At 40.6% G+C, this 25,252-nt stretch overlaps 1 protein-coding gene and 1 pseudogene across 2 annotated transcripts in view; both read left to right on the top strand.

The window, feature by feature from the left end:
- Nucleotides 1-12,538, top strand: part of LOC118823547 (cathepsin L1-like) — a 105,277-nt gene extending 92,739 nt beyond the window's left edge. For both annotated transcript variants that reach the window (XM_036593236.1, XM_036593235.1), the window contains exons 8-9: nt 11,785-11,886; nt 12,315-12,538. In XM_036593236.1, the coding sequence (XP_036449129.1) occupies nt 11,785-11,884 (100 nt within the window). In that variant the 3' untranslated portion in view covers nt 11,885-11,886; nt 12,315-12,538. The remainder of the gene's footprint in view (nt 1-11,784; nt 11,887-12,314) is intronic.
- Nucleotides 12,539-17,831: 5,293 nt separating this feature from the next.
- On the top strand, nt 17,832-24,173 carry LOC118823561 (annotated as a pseudogene).
- Nucleotides 24,174-25,252: the final 1,079 nt, after the last annotated feature.

The following is a 25,252-nucleotide window of genomic DNA, read 5'->3' on the forward strand; positions in this document are numbered from 1 at the left end:
TTCGTTCTCTGTCCAAATTTCCCCCAGAGAGCGTTCAGAAACAGTTTGCTAATACTCCTCTGAGCGGGGTTAAATCCGATGTTTGACACATCCAGTTGGACACCTTCGTGTCGCTTAAACTTAAACAAATAGTCATTTTTCTCAGCGTCGGTGTTCACGCCCGGGGGGAAACCGCTGGCTTCCACTTTGTTTTTCAAATGTAAATCGATGTATCCTGCGAACAAATCGCAGGAGTTTTGCTCAAAGTGCCAAACCTCGTACACTTTCCCGATCGTGTAGCCGTGGTTTAAACTCCTTTTGATCTCCTCCGTGCAATAAACACCCGTTATGGCTCTCTCTTCTTCCGAATGTCGACACGCGTCCCCGGCCTCCTCCTCCGCGCAGGTTCTACAAAGGGTGAAAACTAATTTGTTTAGTTTATCACATCTAAAAGGCAACACGGGGTGGAAAAGATTTCTTGGGGGGTAGATTTTGACTCTGGCGATGCCAAAGTACTCTCTGATGTCTTTAAAATCGGTCACAATCACCGTCGGGTGTCCAATGGGGTAGGCCATACGCTTGTTGCAGTAAGGATATAAACTCGTAAAGTCCAAGTAATGGATTTTTTCGTCCGGGGCGGTTTTGTGCAGCAAACGGATGGCGTTGGTCCGTCCGCCGTACAGAGCGTCTCTCGGGTTCATTTTCTCCGGAAAATCACAGCTTTTCAAAAATGTCTTTAGCTCCCCGTTGTCCGCTTTCAGCTTAATCCACGTATGTTCCCACATGATCCTAACGTTATATCCCAAGGATTTCAGATATTCCAACCGTTCCGTGGTGCGTTGATAAAGTTCACCTTGTAACTCACCGGTCAGAGGGTTTTCGGCGTTAGGGTCCGAACATTTCGGACACCCGTGAAACACGCAGCCCAGAAATTCAAACACGGTGTTGGTCCGTTCGCAAAACCCGTCCACAAAAATAGATCCGACTTTCTTTTCCCCCATGTTCAGCGCGTGTTGGACAAAAACGTTCTCCTTGAACTTGACAAACTCTAACCACTGTATACTGCAATTTGAAAAACTTTTGTTTTTTTTCATAAAATAACGCGGCCCCGTTAAGGCCAGACACCTATCCGGCAAAAAGTTTGTTCTGTACAGGCTTAGCGCGGCGCTGGCTATGGTGACGTGTTGAAACGGGTCCACGTTGGCCATGGACAGCACTCGTTCTCTGAATATCATGCAGGCTTTTCTTAAAATAACCACATCATTCTTACAATATTGGTACAGCTCCTTTTTTAAATTAAACACACCGTTTTTTACAGAATCGTACCAGTTTATAAATTCAGTCCGCTCCGTAGGAGCCATTTGTGAATATCCGTACATATCAGGTTTCGGGTAACGTCCAACATAACACAAATTATCTTTTGTGTGAAAATAATGAGGAAAATAACCCTTTTTCTCATTTTCAAAACCAAAACTTTTGGGTAAATCAGCCAGTTTTGTTTGGAAGAAGCTCAGGCTGTCTATGTAACGTTGTTTGAAAAAAATATCGGTCATGCATAAGATTTTATTTCCTTGAGTAATGAGATGCGGTACTATTTTGTTCTTTGTTAGGTAATTTAGCATAAAATACGAATCATAACCGCTGCTGTTGTGAGCGATAAATGTATACTTTTTGTATCTGTTTTTTCTAAAACGTTTAAAAAACTTTGCTATGCAGTCGTGACCCGTGGCGCACCAATGTCGACCTTCGTACGTGACGGTGTGTATATGTATCGCCGCGTGCTCGTTTTGTTCCGTAAAACGGGACTCTATGTCAAAAAATACATATTTCTGCGTTTGCGGCCTCGGCAAAGTGGGTCTGATAAAACATTGGTGTTTAGAGGGATCCTCTTTCTCGGCTAAAGGCGACTTGCAAATGTTACACGTGGTCCGGGGGCACTTGTGGTGTTTGGTCGTCACTATGTATGAGCGATTACAGTTTTCACACCATTTAACCTTCTCACAATATCCCATTCGTTTGTGGTGTGAAAAACAATCCTGTGACCTGCAGAATCTAAGACACTCCGCGCACCTCAAAACGTTCTCGGTTTTTAAACAAACCCTCTGACACACGTTACACATAAAATCGCAGCGGTGCGTGTATTTACTGTGCGAATACGGCTTGTGACAGGCTTTGCACACATGTTTAACACCGAGAAAACCTTTTAAATTCAAAATACCATAATAATGATTGTTTAGCAAAAGAAGGTAATAGGTCTTCTCGTGCGGCTGTTCATGCGTTTGGAAAGTCTGAAACGAACCACCGTTGTTTACTCTGTAAAGAATCACAATTTTGACGTTTAAAAACTGTTCGAATAAAGTCACGTCGTTAAATGAAACTAAATGTTCCGGTGAAATATTTAACCGATTTAAAAGTAATAGAGCTTCCTTTTGACATTCGCTTTGGGTCAAACCCGGTTTCATCACACCCGTCAAACTACACGCGAAGCAGGAATTTTGGTAAGCGTTTAAAAATATAACTAAATGCCTACTTTTTTTTGTAAGTATTTCCGATGACAAAATACTGTTTATCATTCTGGAATAACCTATTCCGCCTCGAAAGTTTCTCACTATCTGAACGTTCAGTGTGAGTGATTTGTCGCTTAACAGTTTTTTATTTGATTGAACAACCGATTCTACGTAATTCAGAAAATGTTCAGCGTTCAGCTCCTCTGCGTTAGTTTGAAATATCACGGGCGAGAACAGGCTTTCACCTTTCAAACTTATTTGGATAATGTCATCCCCTTGTGAAACCTGTCTGGCTTTTTGTAACAAACGATCTACTCGATTGTGCAGAGCCTGCGTGAACTGAATTAAATTCAAACCTGTACCTAGATCCGATAAATTTATTTGATAATTGTATTCACTGTGATTAAACATGGGTCTGTGTCTCTCCCTCACCCCATCCCCCTCCCCGCTTGTGGAGGGCCTGCTGATCGAAAGGTCTTCTGCGTGAATTTCAGGGTCTGCCGCCTGACACCTCCGTTCACACCCCGTCGAAGCGCTCCCATTTGCTCCATCGTTAACGTGTGACGCGTGTCCTTCGCTCTGCGGTGGTAACTCCCCCAAAGTCGATGCGTTGATATGCTGCATAAAAACATCCTGATTCGCTCCATCGTCAGCGTGTGAGGTAAAATCCGATAAATCCCATTCGTTCTGCGACGGTAATCCATCCTCAGCTTCGGTCAATATTCCTGTATCGTTTTGCTGAGCGACACTCATTCTATTGAATGAAGTCGCAGCGAAAAGTTCTGTCCACTAAAGTTTCAAGTTCAAACAAATCGACCGGATCTTCGACGTTTAGAAAGTTCACACCTCCGTTTGTCGCAACATGTTCAAATTCGTCGTTCTGTACCCTGTCATCAAAAAAAGATACAGCGTTGTCGTTAAATAAAACAGATCTCATCGTTGACGTCAAATTAGCAGAAACTCTCGACTCATCAACTCGCTCCTCGTAATCGGAGACCGGGCTGTAATCTGCGATCGACGGTCCGTCACCTGTGTTGGCACCGACTTTCGGCGTGTTGCAAACACGGTCGCCGGGTCGTGGCTGACAAACCCCCGGAATCTCTTCCTCCTCCTCCTCCTCCTCCTCCTCCTCCTCCTCCTCCTCCTGGTCCGGTCGCGGCGGCGAGCGGACCGTGGCGGTGATACAGTTGACACAGTTGGTGACGTTGCAAACGATCACGCTGGGTCTTTCTTGAACCGCCGCCGAGTTTGTCGCATCTTTTTCAGGGGTGATACAAATAACTTCATCCACCGCCCCCGCTCTGAGTGATTCGTCTGAACCTGTGCCGCTGAAAGATCGCCACACGATCACGCTGGGTCTTTCCTGAACGACAGCTGAGTTTGGCGCGTCCTTTTCTGGGGTGTTGCGAACAACACCATCCTCCACTGTGGATGATTTGTCAGAATCTGTGAGAACCATCGTACTTCTCGCAGATTCGGTGTCAGACTCGTACTCGGAGTCGGTCGATAAGTTTATCACCTCAGCTTCACCCCCAGCAGGGGTATTGTAATTGCTCGCAAACTGGTCCATAATGAGTAACTTTTACAACTATTATGGCTCTCGGCCAGTTTTTATAGTATTGTGAGGAGAAAAACAACACGACACCTGTTCAATTATTAGTCACGCTTAGCAGAACGGGGGCCCCCCACTTGCTGCTGTCACTCAAAAACACAACAACAACAACTACGTCATACCATTACATCATGGGAATCTTTTTTTCCAAAACACATCTTTTTTTCCAAAACACATCCTGGGAATCTTTTGAAAATTATTCCCACGCATCATACCGGGCAAACCTCGGGTAGTTATCAAAAAGCATTCACACACACACACACACACACCATACCCCGACCCAACCACCCCACCCCACCGACGGTAAGTCCTTGCATCTTTTTTTTTTATTATTTTTCATCCTTACTCTTATTTTTTCACACCTCTTTAAACTTTTACATCATTTTTTTCATTAACACTTCTCAAGAGGGGAAAATTTTGCTCACGCTTGCCACCCCTCCCAACACGCACCCTGGGGAAAATTCAACATTTTATCACCGGAAAAAAAAAAAATTCTTTACAACCTACAATAGTTGTTCACAGTTTTTACACACATCACCTCCTGGGAAAATTAGTTGCAATTTTGACATGTGACGTCATATAACTGATGTTTACATTTTACACACACCAACCCCTGGGAAATTTTTTTACATATTTCACATGTGATGTCATACCACTGATGTTTACATTTTTATACACATCAACCCCCTGGGAAAATACTTTACATATTTCACATGTGACGTCACGCATAACTCATAAATCATTTTGACATTTACCGGGGTTAATAACTACTCTCCTTGTTGAAAGGTAATCCCAAGAAGTTAATTTGGAATACACAGGCTGAAAATGCTTTTCAAACTTTGAAAGAGACCTTTACCACGGCTCCCATACTTAAACACCCTGATCCCTCAGAACCTTTCGTAGTAGAAGTTGATGCCTCAGAAACCGGTATAGGAGCGGTTTTGTCCCAGCGATCAGGCTCTCCCCCGAAACTCTATCCCATTGCATTTTATTCTCACAAGTTAACCCCAACAGAGAGGAACTATGGTATAGGAGATCGTGAGTTATTAGCCATTAAGCTGGCATTAGAGGAATGGCGGCACTGGTTAGAGGGAGCTAACCATCCTTTTGTAGTGTTGACTGACCATAAGAATTTGGAGTACCTTCGTAACGCGAAAAGACTGAATGCACGCCAAGCCCGATGGTCCCTGTTCTTCTCACGGTTTAATTTCAATATAACATATCGCCCCGGTTCCAGGAATACAAAAGCAGATGCTTTATCTAGAATACATCAGAGTAACAATCCAGTTCCCATTCAGACCACATCTGAACATATTTTACCCACTGAGGTTTCTATATCCTCTGTTCGTTGGGAGGTCGATGATGAGATCAAGACAGCCTTGGTTAATTTTAATGTTCCTGATCAGTGCCCTCCAGGAAAACTCTATGTACCTAACCAATTTCGCACTCAGCTAATTACATGGGCCCATTCTGCACTCACTTCTGGCCACCCCGGGGAGACTCGTACACAACAATTGTTAGCCAATCGCTATTGGTGGGAATCCATGAACAAAGACATTCACACGTTTGTAGCATCATGCTCCACCTGTTCTCAATGCAAAACCCCCAAGACCTTACCCGCTGGTAAACTAGTCCCATTACCAATACCCGTCAGACCCTGGTCACACTTAGCAGTGGACTTTGTTACAGACCTGCCTGAATGTCAAGGTTATACCACAATCCTTACAGTCATTGACCGGTTCTCATGTGGAGTCCGTTTTGTGCCCTTTGCCTCTATCCCCAGTGCATTTCAGACAGCAGAGACTCTGTTTAACCAGGTCTTCCGCTTTTTTGGTATACTGGAAGACATTGTTTCGGATAGAGGCCCTCAGTCCAATGGTCAATGTGAGCGCATGAACCAGGAATTAGGAAGATTCCTAAGACTCTCCCGCCATAATAACCCAAATGATTGGTCCCGTTTTTTATTATGGGCAGAAATGGCCCAAAACTCCCTCATGAGCTCAGTTACAGGCATCACCCCTTTTCAGTGTATTCTCGGTTACCAACCTCCCCTAGCGCCTTGGACTGGTGTCACGACAGATGTTCCCGCAGTGGATGCCTGGATGCAACGAAGTGAGAGGATTTGGGAAGGAACTCACCAACGTATTGAGATTATGCTACAAAGGAACAAAGAACAAGCAGACCGTCATCGAAGTGCTACACCCGTATACCAACCTGGAGACCGTGTGTGGTTATCTACCAAAGACTTCAGAGCTACAGAGGGAAGTAAAAAGTTACAGCCTAAATATATTGGTCCATTTAAAGTGCTTAAAAGAATCAATGATGTGACTTATAGATTAGATTTGCCCCCTCGTTACAGAATATCCCATTCTTTTCATGTTTCACTTCTGAAACCTGTCATTGCAGGGCCTTTGGACGAGGCTACGCCGGACGTCACGCCACCTCCCCCGGAGGAGATAGATGATGCACCAGTTTATGCTGTCCGTCGGCTGCTGGACTCCCGGAGACGTGGAGGTGACCTCCAGTACTTAGTGGACTGGGAGGGATACGGCCCAGAGGAGCAGTGCTGGGTCTCAGCACGTGACATCCTGGATCCTGGCCTAATTGCAGACTTCCACAGTCAACACCCTTAAAAACCTGCTCCTCGCCCTAGGGGTCGTCCACGAAAGGTGCTCCCAAGTTCACTTCCTGATCGTCTGCGGGGTCGTCGTAGACGAACCCCGTCTGTCCAGCGCTGCGGCGGCTCTGGGTCTGCTCCTGTTCGGATCTCCGGTGGTGAGCGTGGTGGTCGTCCTGGTCGGCCTCGCTCCGAGGCCACCCCGGACTCTTTAGGGGGGGGTACTGTCACACATCCCGGCTCTGATGCACACTCAGACTCCATCTCCCAGAATCCTCTGAGAGATCACCTGACTCACGTGACCCCTGACCTTCCCTCACGCTCCAATCAGCGCTCACAGTCTCCTGAATACTAACTCTGTTCACCTGTGTTCCATGTCACATGACTTGTTTAGTTTAGTTTAAAAGCCCGGGCTTTAGCTTAGCCAGATTGCGAGGTATTGCTTCTCTTGTAGAACTACTGAGCGTTTCTCCTGTTTTTGTGATTGCCTTTTTGTGTTTGGACTGTTTTTCTGGATTTCTGGTTTTTCCCTTTTGTCTTTGCCCTTTGGTTATGGTTGCCATTTTGTACCTTGTTGCTGTTTTGGATCTGACCCTCGCCTGTTTACTGACCGCGATTCTTGTCAAACCCGATATTAAAGCCTCATCTTTTGTTTTTTACCGCGAGCGTCTGGCCCTTTCTGTCTCGTTACACACATACAGCATTTTAGCTCTGTTTACAGTTAAATCAGTGCTTCTATCCACTTCTTAATCTCGCTTTTTGTCACGGCAGTGCGGGAAATCTAAAATATAGCTGTTGTAGCTCAGTGTTTGAGCATAGCAGTACACTACTATAACATTTTGTGATTGCTTCTGCAGTAGTTATATGGAGCGGAATTGAGTTTTACCCTGCTAACGCTTAAACTGGAAGTAATCGTGACTCTTTGTCCATAAGTCCACTTGTCTTAAATTATTGACGTTCGTCTTGAATCTCTTTCTTTGCCTTTTTGTTAGCTACTACCTGGAGAAGATTGTTGTCTGTGTTGCTAAGGTGACCAGCAGCCTGCCAGCCTTCAGGGTTAAAGGGTGAACTAGCAGGTCTACATTACCTCCAGCATTTAAGACCATTTATTTTTAAAACTGTGTTTGAACGATCAGCATAGCTTTATTTCACTGCAAAGGATGATTATTTTATTTTTACCTACAAATCTAATTCTGCTGTGGAGCCACAACAGAGCAGTAAAAGATCCATGCTGGCTGTTGATGACCCCTTCCTTACGGTGTCCCTGACAGTAATGTGATCAGGAATTGTCTTTGTGAAGTTTACCTGTTCTTGACCAGCCAGTAGTCCTTTCCACGTCTAGTAGTGCCGTAACCAACAACCAGGACAGCGTGATTTATTTTAGTGCTGCTGCAGGCTGGCTCATTATACACACCTGCAAATTCAGATTAGAGGCACCCAGAGGAGAAACATTTTATCATTCAAAAATAAACTGGCTTGATATCCAGATCAGGTGGGCGGCACGGTAGCGCTGTCGCCTCACAGCAAGAATGGCCTGGGTTCGATTCCCGGCCAGGGTCGTTTCTGTGTGGAGTTTGCCTGTTCTCCCCGTGTCTGCGTGGGTTTCCTCCGGATACTCCGGTTTCCTCCCACAGTCCAAAAACATGCAGTCCGGTCAATTGGACGTGCTAAATTGCCCCTAGGTGTGAGTGTGTGTGTGTGGATGTATATGTCTGTTTGTCTGCCCTGCGATGGACTGGCGACCTGTCCAGGGTGTATCCTGCCTTCCGCCCGATGGCAGCTGGGATAGGCTCCAGTACCCCACCGCGACCCAGAAGGATAAGCGGTTTAGATGATGGATGGATGGATATCCAGATCAGACATACATCATTTGAGTAACAAAAATGGATTCTGGAAACCATATATTAATTTAAATACATTTTTTTATATACATATATATATTAGGCATCTCGATGTTAAAGGAGCAGATTTTCATGTCTAATAAGAAGGAGGTCTTCAGATGAGCTAATGCTAAATAGTCAGAGAGCAATGTTACATTAGGTACTGAAAAGTACTCACCATCTTTAATGTGAGGTTTGTCAGCAAATTTTAATGAAACTATATAAAGAATAGCATGTGTACGAGTGCATTAATATTTATCTTGATCATTTTGACATTTACCGGGGTTAATAACTACTAAGGAGGTTAGGGGAGCAGCAATGCTACTGAAGTTGCGAATGAACCTGCGATAGAAATTAGCAAACCCAAGGAATCTTTGCAGTTCTTTAACTGAAGAGGGAGTGGGCCACTGAACTACTGCCTCTACCTTTTTATCATCCACGCCTTGAGAACTGATCACATACCCTAAGAAAGCAACAGACTGGAGATGGAATTCACATTTTTCGCCCTTAACAAATAAATTATTTTCAAGGAGACGTTTCAGAACAGTACGAACATGTTCTACATGAGTATGTTTGTCAGGAGAATACACAAGGATGTCATCAAGATAGGCGATGATGTATTCACCTAACATGTCTCTTAGAACATCGTTAATGAAAGCCTGGAATACAGAGGGGGCGTTACAGAGGCCAAAAGGCATAACTAAGTATTCATAGTGGGACTATGATAGGGAACGACAGCAACTCAGCCACGAAGTGGTAGGTCACATAAAATGACAGACAGAGGATGCTGAGGCACATAGTGAGAGTCAATCTCTACAGACCTCCAAACTTCATGTGGCCTTCAGATTAGCTCAAGAACAGTGCACAGAGAGCTTCATGGAATGGGTTTCCATGGCCGAGCAGCTGCATCCAAGCCTTAGAACACCAAGCGCAATACAAAGCCTCGAACGCTGGGGTGTAATCGCCGCCACTGGACTCTAGAGCAGAGGAGAAGTGTTCTCTGGAGTGACAAATCATGCTTCTCCGTCTGGCAATCCGATGGATGAGTCTGGGTTTGGCAGTTGCCAGGAGAACGGTACTTGTCTGACTGCACTGTGCCAAGTGTAAAGTTTGGTGGAGGGGGGATTATGGTGTGGGGTTGTTTTTCAGGAGTTGGGCTCGGCCCCTTAGTTCCAGTGAAAGGAACTCTTAATGCTTCAGCAGACCAAGAGATTTTGGACAATTTCATGCTCCCAACGTTGTGGGAACAGTTTGGAGACAACCCCTTCCTGTTCCAACATGACTGTGCACCAGTGCACAAAGCAAGGTCCATAAAGACATGGATGAGCGAGTTTGGTGTGGAAGAACTTGACTGGCCTGCACAGAGTCCTGACCTCACCCCGATAGAACACCTTTGGGATGAATTAGAGCGGAGACTGCGAGCCAGGCCTTCTCGTCCAACATCAGTGTCTGACCTCACAGATGCGCTTCCCATAAACTCACTCCTAAACCTTGTGGAAAGCCTTCCCAGAAGAGTGGAAGCTGTTATAGCTGCAAAAGGTGGGCCGTCATCATATTAAACTGTATGGATTAAGAAAGGGGCGAGCGAGTACTTTTGGAAATATAGAGGAGCTATGTCAAAAAATGGAAATCAAAATGTCATAGCATAACCTCAATGCTAAGATCCAAGTTAGCTAGGAGTCACATTTTTGATTGAGCAGTGAAAGGTGGTTATTATCCAAAGTATTGCTTCAGAAATTGCAATGAAACTAAAAGAATGATGCTGTTTGGCAGATTGCTAACATAGCTAGCCAGCTAGCTTTAAAGTTTACTACTCATATGAAGCTGGTGTTCCTGCTAATGACCTCATTTAGACTCTCTTTTAGCTTATGGTAGGCTAGCAGGCTACAGGCGCTAATTAGCTAGCCTACCAAAAGCTAAAAGAGAGGTTAAATGATGTCTGTCAAATAGACTTTACATATAAATCAGAAATCTGTAAATATGTCACACATTAGCCAGCTGGTGCCAGCAGCTAATGAAAACTAGCTTCCTTGTTTAGGAATACAGCTACAGTTAGCAATGGCTTCTAGCATAGCTAGGTACATCTAAACAACGTCTGCCAAATTCATGCTACATAGAAAAGTTCTTTTTTTTTGAAAACAGAAATAATACAGAAATGGCTGCTGTACAAAGACAGAGAGATTACTTGATGTGAGGCAGCTGCAGGGCTACACCACACATACAGCATTTTAGCTCTGTTTAAGGTTAAATCAGTGCTTCCATCCACTTCCTATCCTCACTATTTGTCATGAAGGTGCACGAAAACTAACATTGACATGTCGTCTGTTGTAGCCCAGTGTGTGAGCATTATTGTACATTACTTTAACATTTAGTCATTGCTTCTGCAGTTGTTATATGGAGCGGAAGTTAGTTTTACCCTGCTAGCGCTTTAAGTAGCTGGAAGTAATCACAACTTCTGGTGAAATAGGCCCATTTGTTTTTATAATCACTCCAGCTGGTTTCCTGATACATTTAATCTGCCACATGAAACTATCAAACATCATATAGACATGAAGCTGATGTCTGATTCGCCAGCTTCTTGTTCAAATGTTCCTGTTATATCTTAAATGGTGCCTGACACAGCAGAATGTAACTGCTGCATCATTTAAGATGTAGCGGGAAAATTCGAACAAGAAGCTGGCAGACGAGAAGCGACTTCAGCCTCGCAAAAAGTCGAACGTTGAGAGACATTTTACAAGAGACAACTTTTGTGGAACAGTTTCCTGCTGGAGATAAGAAGCTATAGCTGAGCTAAATATTAAAGCAGAGCAAAGTATGTCTGCATTTTTCTTCATATTAATGTTATTTTTTAATCTATACTAATACTTAAGCACATACTGAGACATATTTACAGCCAAGATGGTAAAATGGATGTAAAATGTTGTGGCTCCCAAGGTGGTTTATTTTTTGTTGAAAGGACAAAATGGCTCTTCTTCACATTTGGGTTGCGACACCTGCAGAAGGGGAAAGTAATTTAGTCAGAAGACAAAGATGAATATCTCACATTTACTTTGCAGCTGGATAGTTAACTGGGGTGTTTACAGTTTGTATGAAGCATAAACAGATGTGCTGATGTAGTCTGGAAGAGTATTGTGCTTTAATAAGAAGGCAAAAATAAATACCCAACACTGACAGTAATTTGTTTTGCAGCTGGGGTACTAAGTGGGGTAATAAAGGCTACATCAAGATGTCCAGGAACAAGAATAACCAGTGTGGTATTGCCAATCATGCTGTCTACCCTGTGGTTTAAAGGTATAACTTCATTAAAGTTGTCAGTCCTCATCCACAGAGATCTACACTGTTGGGTTCAGCTCCAGCTTCCTGTTTCAGACGCTGAAGAAAATGTAATGCAGATGAAGTGTGCATTACATTTTAATGGCCAAAAAATCTAGTTACTAGTGCTGTTTTTCACATCACTGTAGCTGTGCACAATTACTCTTGTGACCCAAAAATGTTTTATAGTTAGTCACATTCCTTGTAACAGTGAATTGTGTATAGAATAAGTTTTAGTGATTCCAGTTGAATCTGAACTTTGCAGGTCAGCGGATCTCCTGGAGCTGAGATGGGATCTCTAGAATTAGAAGTTGAACTACATCAATGAATATGTTGTATCTCTAACTATAATACAACCTTAAGGAGTAGCATGTGAATAAATTCTGTTAAATGTTGTTTTTCTACAGACTGGAGAGAGACAGAATCTTGAAAACCTCAAGAAGGAAGTTCTGGCAAAAAGAAACTGTTATTTTCCTTTTCCGCTGATTCCTTTCCTTTCTTTTTTCACTTCTTTTAAAGCAGATTAAGCATTAGAAAAGCATTGTACTGTCTTAAAATACAAATTAATCTGTGTGAAATACTGTTTCTGTCTGTTCAAAACAAAATAAACTCTCAGCATTCATAAAATCTATAATGCCTGTAATTCAATCCAGCTCCTCACACCAGTACACATGTGCACACTCATTATGATCCAGCAGCACAATGTTGTTATGTATAGTTTACTTCAGTGTGTAAGTGAGCCAGACTACCTGATTTCCAGTTTTAATATGCAAGTCTACTTATTAGGTTAGCTTGTTAAATGGGTGTCTCCATTGCACCACCATGTGAGGAAATCAACAAGCTAGTTTAGATCTCTCCTCTTTGATCTCCTTTTTCAAGGTGAAATGGAGTTCACTGGCCTGTAAGCACCAGGCAGCACTATGAAGCTGGACTGTTAGTGTCCACTGGGCAATAAGACCAAAATAGGGTGCTGGGTGCCAGCTTTTACATGCCCACAGGAGCAATATGCAATGTATGGGTGCAGAGGCACTAAGCAGTGTAAGGGTACTAGAGTACTAGGTGGCGCTAGGAAGCTGGGCACTAGGCTTTGGGGGCCCTCTGGGGTATTTGGCAGTGCTACAGAGCTGGATGCCAGCTTGTTGATGCCCTTTGGAGCACTAGGTGGCACAATAGGGCTATTTACTTGCTCACTGGTCTTCTGGGCCAGCCAGCAAGTAATAATTAATATTAATAATCATTATACAATATAATAATTAATAAAATTAATATTTTTATATTAATCTTTTAAATGAGCAGGTCTACTAATAATAGGTATCATAGAGATTATTATTGTTGTTGTTATTATATCATTAAGCTATACTTTTAAAACTATTTAAAATCTCAGGGTGTGGCGAGAGCTCTTTCTGTCTCTGTCACTATAAAAGGATATCAGTATATACGATGGCTTTCTCACTTACACCCAAAACACAGTGACTCTGAAAATGAAACCAAACTTCAACCTTAACTCGCTTAGCCTTTTTTGGACTACAGTCAACAAATGCTTATTAATTTCAGTTAATCCCATAGGGCACAACAGGCAACAGTTCTAATTCATATTTAATATAATAGATCAGCAGAAAACCAAATTCCTCAAATTTTGACCTTAAATGTAGTCGATCAGCCAAGACATGTTTGGCGCCTGAAGTTTGCTTCTTCAGTTTTAGCACTGGAGTTACGAGGCTATGGTAGCTAATAAGTAAAGGAAGCTTATAATACACCAATTAGCATACAAAGCTGCTAACCACTTGTGCAAATCATCACACAGCTGTGCCATTTTTTTCTTTTTTTCCTACAAAGGTAGGTCATATTTACAAGTTTACTGTTTTTCCTTTCTGTGCTTAGCATCTCTGTGATATTTTAGAAAATCTCCCCTCTCACTGCCCTCACAAAAAAGTGCCAGGGTCAGTTCCAGTGGACCCCTATTGCATACAAGGCCTATGAGGACACCAGTCATAGTCCAACCTCAGCATACATTTGGGACATGTTTGATTTTTACTATTTTATCGCCTGGAGACCAAGAATCTTAAGATACCCTGGGCAGTGGGGACCCCTTGCTCCTGGATATAGTCTTAAACTCATCCTTTCACAAACAGATTCTAGCCTCTTGCTATTCAGAAGGCACTCTGGGATGAGCATAATCCAGAAGGGGTGGCACCTGGGAAACTACATGTTAGTGAGCCATTTTGGAAGGCCTTCTGTCAGCCCCTGGAGGCCTCAGTCGGTTACATGGTTACACGGCCTGCTGTTAGTATGTGTGTATGTGTTTGAATATGTGTGTGTGTGTGTGTGTGTGAGGGTGGACAACATGGACAGGCTGCTGACTGGCTACAGCTGCTAAAGGAGAACTCTACACTGACCACTTGTGATATTTTAAACATTTGGTATTTGGTACTTGGTGGCATATCCCTTGCTTGCAGTAATCACATCAAGCTGGTGAAATGCATACTCAGCTGGGTCAATATCTGGCCAATCTAAAACCTTCTGTTTTTTCCTCTGTTGAAGTCCTTTGTTGTGATGGCAGTATGTTTTGGGTAACTGTCTTGCTGCATAATGAAGTTCTTCCTAATTAAAATTTGATAACATTCCCTCTGTAAATTGGCAGAGAGAATTTTTCTGTAGGCTTGTGAATTCTTTCTGCTACTACCTTTGTAAGAAACATCATCAAGAAAGATTAGTGAGCCCATCCCAAAAGCAGCCATGCAAGCCCAAGCTGTGACGCCTCCACCTTACTGAAGAGGGAAGAAAATCTTATTAGAATCATAGGAAAGCATGCACCTGGTTAACAGCCTACCCAAGGCATAGTTTACGAATGGAAAAAGCAGATTTATTTGTTCCGCTTGTACAAAGGAAAAGTATGGTGTCCCGCAAGGATCTGTTGTGGGACCACTGTTGTTCTCATTATTTAAGCTTCCACCAAATGCAGTTATACGCAAGCATGGCATCAGCTGTCATTGCTACACTGATAACACTCTCTTCAGTCTAGTGAGCAGCAGACTATCAAATGTAGTCAAATGTTGTCCCTTCCTTAAAAGCCAAAAACCTTTTTTATAATCTCTCCTTATTTTAGCCACATTTGTCAGCCTGCTTTCCATGCATTATACTTTTGATTAATACTACACTATTTTGCTTTGTGTGACTTCTTTGTGTGAATTAACACATAAGCATAGTAAATAAATTATATATTCACAGTGTTACAGTCAAGTCCATAAGTATTAGGACAGTGACACACGCGCACACACACACACACACACACACACACACACACAAACACACATGTCTTTGGACTGTGGAAGAAAACCCACACTGACACTGGAAAACATGCAAACTCCACACAGAAAAGAATTACAGAAATCGTAAGTGAAGAGGGTGGTCAATTGGGTTAAAATCAGGCGATTGACTCAGCCGTCAAAGAATATTCTATTTCTTTGTCTCAAGAAGCTCTTGGCTTGTTTTCACAGGAATTTTTTGGTTATTATTCATCTGTACCATAAAGCGCTGTCCGGTCAGTTTTGCAGTATTTGGCTCAATCTGAGCAGAAAATGTAACTCAATACCCTTCAGAATTCATCCTGCTACATCTATCAGCAGTTACATAATTAATAAACACTGGTTACCCAGTTCCATTGGCAACCATAAAAGCCCATGTTATAACACAACCTCCACCATGTTTCACAGATGATGTGGTATGCTTTGGATCATGACCCCTTCCTTTCCTTTTCCATACCCTTCTCTTCCCATCATTCTGGTACAAGTTAATTATGGCTTCATCTGTCAAAAGAATCTTGTTCCAGAACTGGGCAGACTTTTTTAGATGTTTTCTAGCAAAGTCTAATCTGGCCTTTCTCTTCTTGATTGTTAGCAAGTTAGATTGTGAAGTAAAGCCCCTGTATTTACCTTCATGAAGGAGTCTTTTGATTGTAGACTTTGACAATTGATGACTTGATATTGTGAATGGATTTTTCTTCACAACAGAAAAAAAAATATCATTCACTTTAATTCTCTTCCATGGTCTTCCAGGCCTTTTCGGTGTTGTTGAGCTCACCAGTTCCTTCTTTTTAAGAATGTACCAAATTGTTAATTTGACCACTGACCAAAGTTGATTTGTTTTTCAACCCTCCACTTGCATCGACACCTCTTTGGACTGCATGGTCCCATTGTAAATTAAAGTGTGATTCCGTTGTCATTATCTAATCATGTTGGTAGTGTAAGGCCTTCAGTCCACAATGAAAGCAATACAACAATTTTACTAACTTAACAGAAATAAGATTATAACTGCAACAATTATAGATTTTAAATATAAGACTGATGATTCTCTTTTAGAAAAATGAACTGAACAGTATAGACCCGTTTATTTCTATTTCACAGAAATCATCATGTCTTGTCTGAAGGCCTAAAATGACCTGAGGTTTCCACACTGCAGCTGTAATGCATGAAGTCATATTGCTCTCATCTTTTTTTTTGTCTTAGATAGTTGAAGTTTGTGGCGTGTATCTGTCGGTATCTTTAGCACAGAGATGAGTATCAGAGTGACAGATAACATCAGATAAAGTCAGCATAAAGCCAGTGACAGTGAGGGCACCCACTCACACAGAGAGCTTCAGGACTGAAGAGCAGGTAGATACAGGTAAGCGCATTCAGAGATTTACACTGAAGAAAAAATACTAACCTAAAAAACAAAGTAGTGAAAAAAAGGTCATCATAAAAAAAGAACTTTTGAGAGACAGAAAAAGGCAGCAGGTACAGATACAAATAACTAAAGCACTATGAAATTAATTGCACAAATTGTATGACTATAAATGAAGCATTTGTTAATTATCTTGCTACTGTCTGATATGTGACCCTTATGACAAGTAAATAAGTAACTAACTAACTAACTGACTAGCTAGCTAAATAAATAAATAAATAAATAAATAAAAAATCAATTACATTTAAGAAGAACACACTTGTATTTTTTACACCTTTTAGGGATTCTGCACAATCAGAAAATTAAAAAAAGAAATATATTTCAAAAATAACATTAGATAACATTAGGAAATAATCAATAATAACAATAATAATAAAAATAATAATAATGAAAGCAAAATTATATTATGTAGTATCTACATTTTTGTCATTTTTCTGTTTATGATCTAATTTGAAAATCCCTGTTGTCCTTTCATGATGAAAGGACCAAAAGAAATGACTGGTTCCATTGACTCAAAGGTAAAATATGTTTTTTCCTTCTCCTGTAAAGTTACCATTTTTTAATCATAATTAAATATATATATATATATATATATATATATATATATATATATATATATATATATATATATCTGATAATGAAAAAATTAAAAAATATATAAATTGTAAGGACTTTGACCTGGATGACAGGAAACATCCACAGAAAATTCTAGGACACTGCACTATTAAAAAAAGGGCCGGGTTAAGTTAGTTACCAGTCTGTCTTTAGATTTTTAGATTTCAATGAAACTTCTAAAAGTAAGTTAACATAACAGAAATCTATATTAATCTGTATCTGTACCTGTAAGTTTAATTAACTCAAAATTTACAGCAGCCCAAACACTAACTCTTTAAGTCTAAAGCTTGACTGAAACTACCTCATCAGGATGCATTCCAGCATCACAGCTGAACAGTGTTTATATGATATGGCTTTCTTACTGAATCCTGTACACTTTATCTGATCACTCATTCCAACATTAATGCAGGACAGAAACTACATGGCATCGTGAGAAAAACTGAGAGGTTAAAAATACTGGTTCAAAGAGTTTATGTGATCTAAATTTGAAAGATTATTACATTTTTAAACAGTATTTGTTTATTTCCCTTAGGCTGAAATTATTTACATTGTAGGTAATTATTCTGTTCACTCCAACTCTGTGCAGAATGAGGGTTTTGCTTGCTGTTGTTGCTCTGGTTGTTGTGGCCAGTGCAGCCAGTGTCTCTGTGGAGGATCTGGAGTTTGACGCCTGGAAACAAAAGTTTGGTGAGAAATTTACATCAAATCTGCTTCTGTATAACAAAATCTCCACCTCCATTAACAACTCTCCATTGGACAGACATATTAAACTAAAATAACATGTATTATTTATAATACTTAGCTGTACATATCTGAAGGAATTGGATTTTAAAGTCCATTTATTTGAGCAGTAAGTGTTTATTTGTTTGGTGTTTATTTGTTTGCTTTGTTTGTATAGAACCACAAACACCCAAAAACCCTTTCCATGATTAAAGGGTTCTCTGCATGGTGAAATGATTCTTCAGATTGATGGAGAATGTGTTGTATATGGTTCTATATAGCACCAGAAAGGTTTCTGCTATTGTGATGATGTCAAGCTTGTAACGAAGAACACTTTTTAATGCTATATAGAACCATTTTCAAAAGGGTTCTATATAGCACTGTCTACTGCACATTCTCCATCATTCTGAAGAACCCTTTAACCATGCAGAGAACCCTTTAATCATGCAAAGATCATTCATCTTCATGCATCTTTTTTACGAATTTACTGAAACATCATCCAGGAATCCAAACAATCCTTCCGACAAGGCAGAGAATAAGTTACAAAAAGCCAGCAAAATATCAAACGCTGGTCAAAACAACCACTAATAGGACTAAACTGTTTCTTTCTTGATGTCATCTGGACCACATGGGCATGAAAGACCAGCAGTTCAGTCCATTTCAGAGGAGAATTTAGGATTTTTGTCCCTCCAGAATCTTTTGTAAAATGTGAAGTTGCTACTTTTTTATTTAACATGAGGTTCTATGAACAGAACGTGTTCAGCATGTCTCATAAACAAAGTAATAAAAAAGCAAAAGAAAAGAATGAAAAACAATGTTTGTCACAGACAAAGTAATAAAAAAGCAAAAGAAAAGAATGAAAAACAATGTTTGTCACAGACAATGAACACTAATTGTAACAGAAAATGAGAAAATGTATCAAAAACAGATGTTTTCCCACTAAGGTCGTTACTAAATGCCACTGCACATTTTCTCTCAACATTTTATTTGTAGTTTTTATATATTCTAAACAGTCTTTCACTGGAACTCTTCTTGCCCAAAACCAAACAAAAAACTATATTTTCTAAGCAAAAATGTTGAAGCTGAATCAAAACAGTCTGTGTGGATCATTTTGTGCCCTGATAAACGCTGTTAGAGCTCTGCAGGGCTCGGCCAAATATCAGCTGTATTTTTTCACTAACAGCATTGAGCTCAGGTTGGATTTAAGCTACTGTGTTTGCTTTCACAAATTAAAATGATTATTATTTTTTCCAGTTTTTATCTTTATCTTTATATTGCGCCACTCTCTCTTTTTCAAAAAGGTTCTATATAGAACTGTCTACAGCACATTCTCCATCAATCTGAAGAACCTGAAATTTTTCCTTTTTTACTCGCAGCTTATACTTTTTCGTGATGTGTTCGGGCCCATTTCCTCCTCAGCATAAAAAATGTTTCCTCTCAGGTAAGAGTTATGGTTCAGCTGAAGAAGAGTCTCAGCGTAAGATGATCAGGCTGGACAATCGAAAGCTGATCCTGGAGCACAACATGCTGGCTGACCAGGGCCTCAAAAGCTACAGACTCGGCATGAACCGCTTTGCAGATATGGTGAGATCTTACATACACAGTTCGCTGAATCTTTTCTTCAGCTCTGTTTATTATGTGCTGTTCAGTAAACATGCTCTCACCATCTTCTTCGTCAAAAGGACAATCAGGAGTACCAGCAGATGTTTAAAGGCTGCCTGGGGTCCTTCAATGAGTCTGAGATCGAGAGTGAAACTACATTCCTTCAACCGGAAGAGGGTGCTGCTTGGCCCAGGAATGTGGACTGGAGGGCTAGGGGCTATGTGACCAGAGTTAAGGACCAAAGTCACTGTGGCTCCTGCTGGGCCTTCAGTGCAGTGAGTTAGAGCAGGGCAGGTAAAGAGGGAAAACCAGATAGAGGGATTAGAGCAGTACGGTTTTGAGCTGGTTGTTATACCTGGATGTCCCTTCAGTTTTTAATTAGACTCATCTTTAAGAACCAAAGTCAATCTGAAATATTTTTTATTCTGCAGTAAAAGCTAGAACATGAAATTCAGATATTAGCCTCTTACATTGCCTATTAAAACTCAGATTGGGTCTTCTAGAAAGATTTGGTCATAGATGCCTTCAGGATTGAAATAGTGCAGTGTTGTTCAAAATAGCCAGCCAAGAGTGGCTCAGCAGTCTCAAACTGTGGTGTTTGTTTATGTGATCTCTCTCTCTCAGACGGGAGCACTAGACGGTCAGATGTTCAAGAAGACAAGAATGCTGGTACGCTTAAGTGAACAACAGCTGGTGGACTGCTCCGGGAGATATGGAAACTGTGGCTGTCAAGGTGGTTGGCCGCACTGGGCCTTCAAGTACATCATGCGTAGTGGAGGCCTGGAGACAGCGTACACTTATCCATATCAGGCCAGGGTGAGGCTACAGTGTTTAATAATGCCAAAAGTTAAAAATAGATACATTTGTCCTTACACCAAATGTAGCTAAGATATCTTAATTGTCTGAAGTTTGCTTCTTTAATTTTGCAATAGAGCTACAAAGCTAATGGAGTTATGAAGGAATGAAAGCCAACTGTATGCCCATTAGCATGGTGCTAACCACATAAATTATGTCCATACATTTTGCCCATTTTTATAACAGTTTAGCAAACAGCTTTGTGATGATTTGGCATGCAGTTGGCGCAGTGCTAATTGGTAGGGTCTTAGTTGTTAGCCTTACAGCTCCAGTGAATTTTTTTTTCTGTTGTTTTGGCGCAGTTCATCTACATTTTGGGTGAAGGGAAAATTTTGGAAATATGGTTTTTTGAAAGTGTCTTTTTGAACTTTGAACCGGAGAGTTAGGAGTCCATCCTGATTGTTTCCATCTCTCCTCAGGAAGGGCACTGCAAGTTTAAAAAACGGAGAGCTTGGGCTAAGTGCTCCGGCTATAGAAAGGTGTGTCACACAGAACGCGCTCTGAGGAACGCTGTGGCCACAATCGGACCTATTTCTGTAGCTATAGACGCCTCCCGACACAGCTTCTAGTTCTGCAAGTCAGGTAATCCTCAGAAAACAGTCCCGCGTGTACTCTCGACCATATTCTGTCTTTGTTGAGGCACACATGAAGAAATTGACCACTTGCAAGATAGTGATTGTCTCCAAACATTTCTTCCTCTGTCAAAAAAAGGAAGAACATTTCAGAATAAATGTGCTGTGAGAACGATGGTGGCAAGAAATCAGAATGATTAGAGTAAGAAAAGGTGTCAGAGAGGAGCGTACAATGCCTGACTCACACTATCCTGATCATCTGGAGCTGTTTTTATTTCATTTCATTTCTTTTAATTCCTGAAAGTGAAAATGTTTTGGAAGATCAAAATCACAGCTCACAAACTACTAACAGGCAGACTTACACTGAATATTAAGATCTGTTAACTAATTAGTTAACTTTTCTTAGCTTAGTGGCTGACAGTTACCAGATTAAAGAGGACTGTAGAGCGCTCACATTTGGGATTAAAAACATTGGGTATCAAGATAAATATTAATGCACTCGTACACATGCTATTCTTTATATAGTTTCGTTAAAGTTTGCTGACAAATCTCACATTAAAGATGGTGAGTCCTTTTCAGTACCTAATGTAACATTGCTCTCTGACTATTTAGCATTAGCTCATCTGAAGCTTCTGTTGTTAAGACCTCCTTCTTATTAGACATGAAAATCTGCTCCTTTAACATCGAGATGCCTAATATATATATGTATATTAAAAAAATAATTTAAATTAATATATGGTTTCCAGAATCCATTTTTGTTACTCAAATGATGTATGTCTGATCTGAATATCAAGCCAGTTTATTTTTGAATGATAAAATGTTTCTCCTCTGTGTGCCTCTAATCTGAATTTGCAGGTGTGTGTGATGATCCATACTGCAGCAGCACTAAGGTGAATCACGCTGTCCTGCTTGTTGTTTACGGCACTACTAGACATGGAAAGGACTACTGGCTGGTCAAGAACAGGTAAACTTCACAAAGACAATTCCTGATCACATTACTGTCAGGGACACAGTAGGGAAGGGGTTGGCAACATTCGGCTCAGGAGCCACATGTGGCTCTTTTACTGCCCTGTTGTGGCTCCACAGCAGTCTTAAATGCTGGAGGTAATGTAGACCTGAATGGACTTATGGACACTTTTTACAAAGAGCCATGATTACTTCCAGGTTAAGCATTAGCAGGGTAAGACTCAGTTCCGCTCCGCTGTATGTGTGTGATAGCCTTGTTTTTACTGCAGTTTCTGTGTCTTTGTACAATGTGCCAATGATTTATTTCTTTTTTAAACAGAAGTACGACAGAAAAGTTTTTCTATGTAGTATGAATTTGATAGACTCTGTTTGTATTAAGCTAGCTATGCTGGCCCGAAGCCATTGCTAACAACAGCTATTCCCAAACTGGATTACCCAGCTAACATCAAGCAGGTTCCTGCATCACCAGCAAATTTTCTACTCAACTTTTAAAAGCTATTGCAGAAAATAAACCATCAACGAAATTATTCTTATATAATCAGCTTGACTCAAGCAGCTAATGTTAGCTGACACATTATGTCAGAGACCTTATATGGCTCTTACCAAAATGTCATAGCATAACCTCAATGCTAAGATACAAGTTAGCTAGGAGTGACATTTTTGATTGAGCACTGAAAGGTGCATGTTATCCAAAGTATTGCTTCAGAAACTGCAATGAAATTAAAAGAATGATGCTGTTTGGCAGATTGCTAACATAACTAGCCAGCTAGCTTTAAAGTTTGCTACTCATATGAAGCTGGTGTTCCTGCTAATGACCTCATTTAGACTCTCTTCCACCTAATGGTAGGCTAGCAGGCTACAGGTGCTAATTAGCTAGCCTACCATAAGCTAAAAGAGAGGTTAAATGAGGTCTGTCAAATAGACTTTACATATAAATCAGAAATCTGTAAATATGTCACACATTAGCCAGCCGGTGCCAGCAGCTAATGAAAACTAGCTTCCTTGTTTGGGAATACAGCTACAGTTAGCAATGGCTTCTAGCATAGCTAGGTACATCTAAACAACGTCTACCAAATTCATGCTACATAGAAAAGTTCTTTTTTTTGAAAACAGAAATAATACAGAAATGGCTGCTGTACAAAGACAGAGAGACTACATGATGTGAGGCAGCTGCAGGGCGACACCACACATACAGCACTTTAGCTCTGTTTAAGGTTAAATCAGTGCTTCCATCCACTTCCTATCCTCACTATTTGTCATGACGGTGCACGAAAACAAAAAAGACATGTCTGTTGTAGCCCAGTGTGTGAGCATTATAGTACATTACTATAACATTTAGTCATTGCTTCTGCAGTAGTTATATGGAGTGGAAGTTAGTTTTACCCTGCTAGCACTTAAAGTAGTTGGAAGTAATCACGACTCCTTGTGAAATAGGCCCATTTGTGTTTATAATCACTCCCGCTGGTTTCCTGATACATTCAATCTGCCACATGAAACTATCTAACATCATAAAGTCATGAAGCTGATGTCTCATCTGCCAGCTTCTTGTTCAAATTTTCCCGTTATATCTTAAATGGTGCCTGACTGTAACTGCTGCATCATTTAAGGTGTAATGGGAAAATTCGAACAAGAAGCTGGCAGATGAGAAGCAACTTCAGCCTCGCAAAAAGTCGAATGTTGAGAGACATTTTACAAGAGACAACTTTTGTGGAACAGAGATGCGAGAAAGCAGCTATAGCTGAGCTAAATTTTTCTTTATATTAATGTTATTTTTTAGTCTATTCTAGTACTTTAGCACATACTGAGACATATTTACAGGCAAGATGGTAAACTGGGCATAAAATGTTGGGCTCCCAAGGTGGTTTGTTTTTTGTTGAAAGGACAAAGTGGATCTTCTTCACATTTGGGTTGCGACCCCCGCAGAAGGGGAAAGTAATTAAGTCAGGAGACAAAGATGAATATCCGAGATTTACTTTGCAGCTGGATAGTTAACTGGGGTGTTTACAGTGCGTGTATGAAGCATAAATAGATGTGCAACATAGTCTGGAAGAGTATTGTGCTTTAATGAGAAGGCAAAAATAAATACCCAGCACTGACAGTAATTTGTTTTGCAGCTGGGGTACTGGGTGGGGTAATAAAGGCTACATCAAGATGTCCAGGAACAAGAGGAACCAGTGTGGTATTGCCTCATATGCTTACTACCCTGTGGTTTAACGGTATAACTTCATTAAAGTTGTCAGTCCTCATCCACACAGATCTACACTGTTGAGTTGAGCTCCAGCTTCCTGTTTCAGACGCTGAAGAAAATGTAATGTAGATGTAGTGTGCCAGTTGAAAATCTAGTTAGTATTGCTGTTTTTCATGTCACTGTAGCTGTGCACAATTACTCTTGTGACCCAAAAATGTTTTATAGTCAGTCACATTCCCTAACAGTTTGAACTGTGAATAGAAGAAGTTTTAGTGATTCCAGTTGAATCTGAACTTTGCAGGTCAGTGGATCTCCTGGAGCTGAGATGGGATCTCTAGAATTAGAACTGAACTACATCAATGAATATGTTGTATCTCTAACTATAATAAAACATTAAGGAGTAGCATGTGAATAATTCTGTTAAATGTTGTTTTTCTACAGACTGGAGAGAGACAGAATCTTGAAAACCTCAAGAAGGAAGTTCTGGCCACTGTTATTTTCCTTTTCCTCTGATTCCTTTCCTTTCTTTTTTCACTTCTTTTAAAGTGGTTTAAGCATTAGATAAGCATTACACTTTCTTAAAATACAAATTAATCAGAAAATACTGTTTCTGACTGTTCAAAACAAAATAAACTCTCAGCATTCATAAAATCTATAATGACTGTAATTCATTCCAGCTCCTCACACCAGCACACATGTGCACACTCATTATGATCCAGCAGCACAATGTTGTTATGTAGAGTTTATTTCAGTGTAGTTTGCATAGTTTTATTATGCAAGTCTACTTATTAGGTCTGTTTGGACAGTTTTCCTGTAAACTAAAGCAATTTCAATTTTTATGCAGCAATTATTAAAGACCCACAGCACTCAAAATCATGCTTTTTAATGCTAAACTCATCTTAGATCGACTTTCTCAGTATTTCAGTTTTTAAATAAGTGGTTTGCTAAATACTAAATATTAAAATTATGTACTCCGTTTTGTGCATAGGACTTCACAACAAACAATAAACAAAAATGTGAACAGTAAACAAAACAATAATGTAAACTATTAAAATGCTGGACAACACATGAAGAGAAGACATGAAGAAGAAGAAGACGTGAGACA

The sequence above is a fragment of the Colossoma macropomum genome, unplaced genomic scaffold (genome assembly GCF_904425465.1).
Source record: "Colossoma macropomum unplaced genomic scaffold, Colossoma_macropomum, whole genome shotgun sequence".
Classification (NCBI taxonomy): domain Eukaryota; kingdom Metazoa; phylum Chordata; class Actinopteri; order Characiformes; family Serrasalmidae; genus Colossoma; species Colossoma macropomum.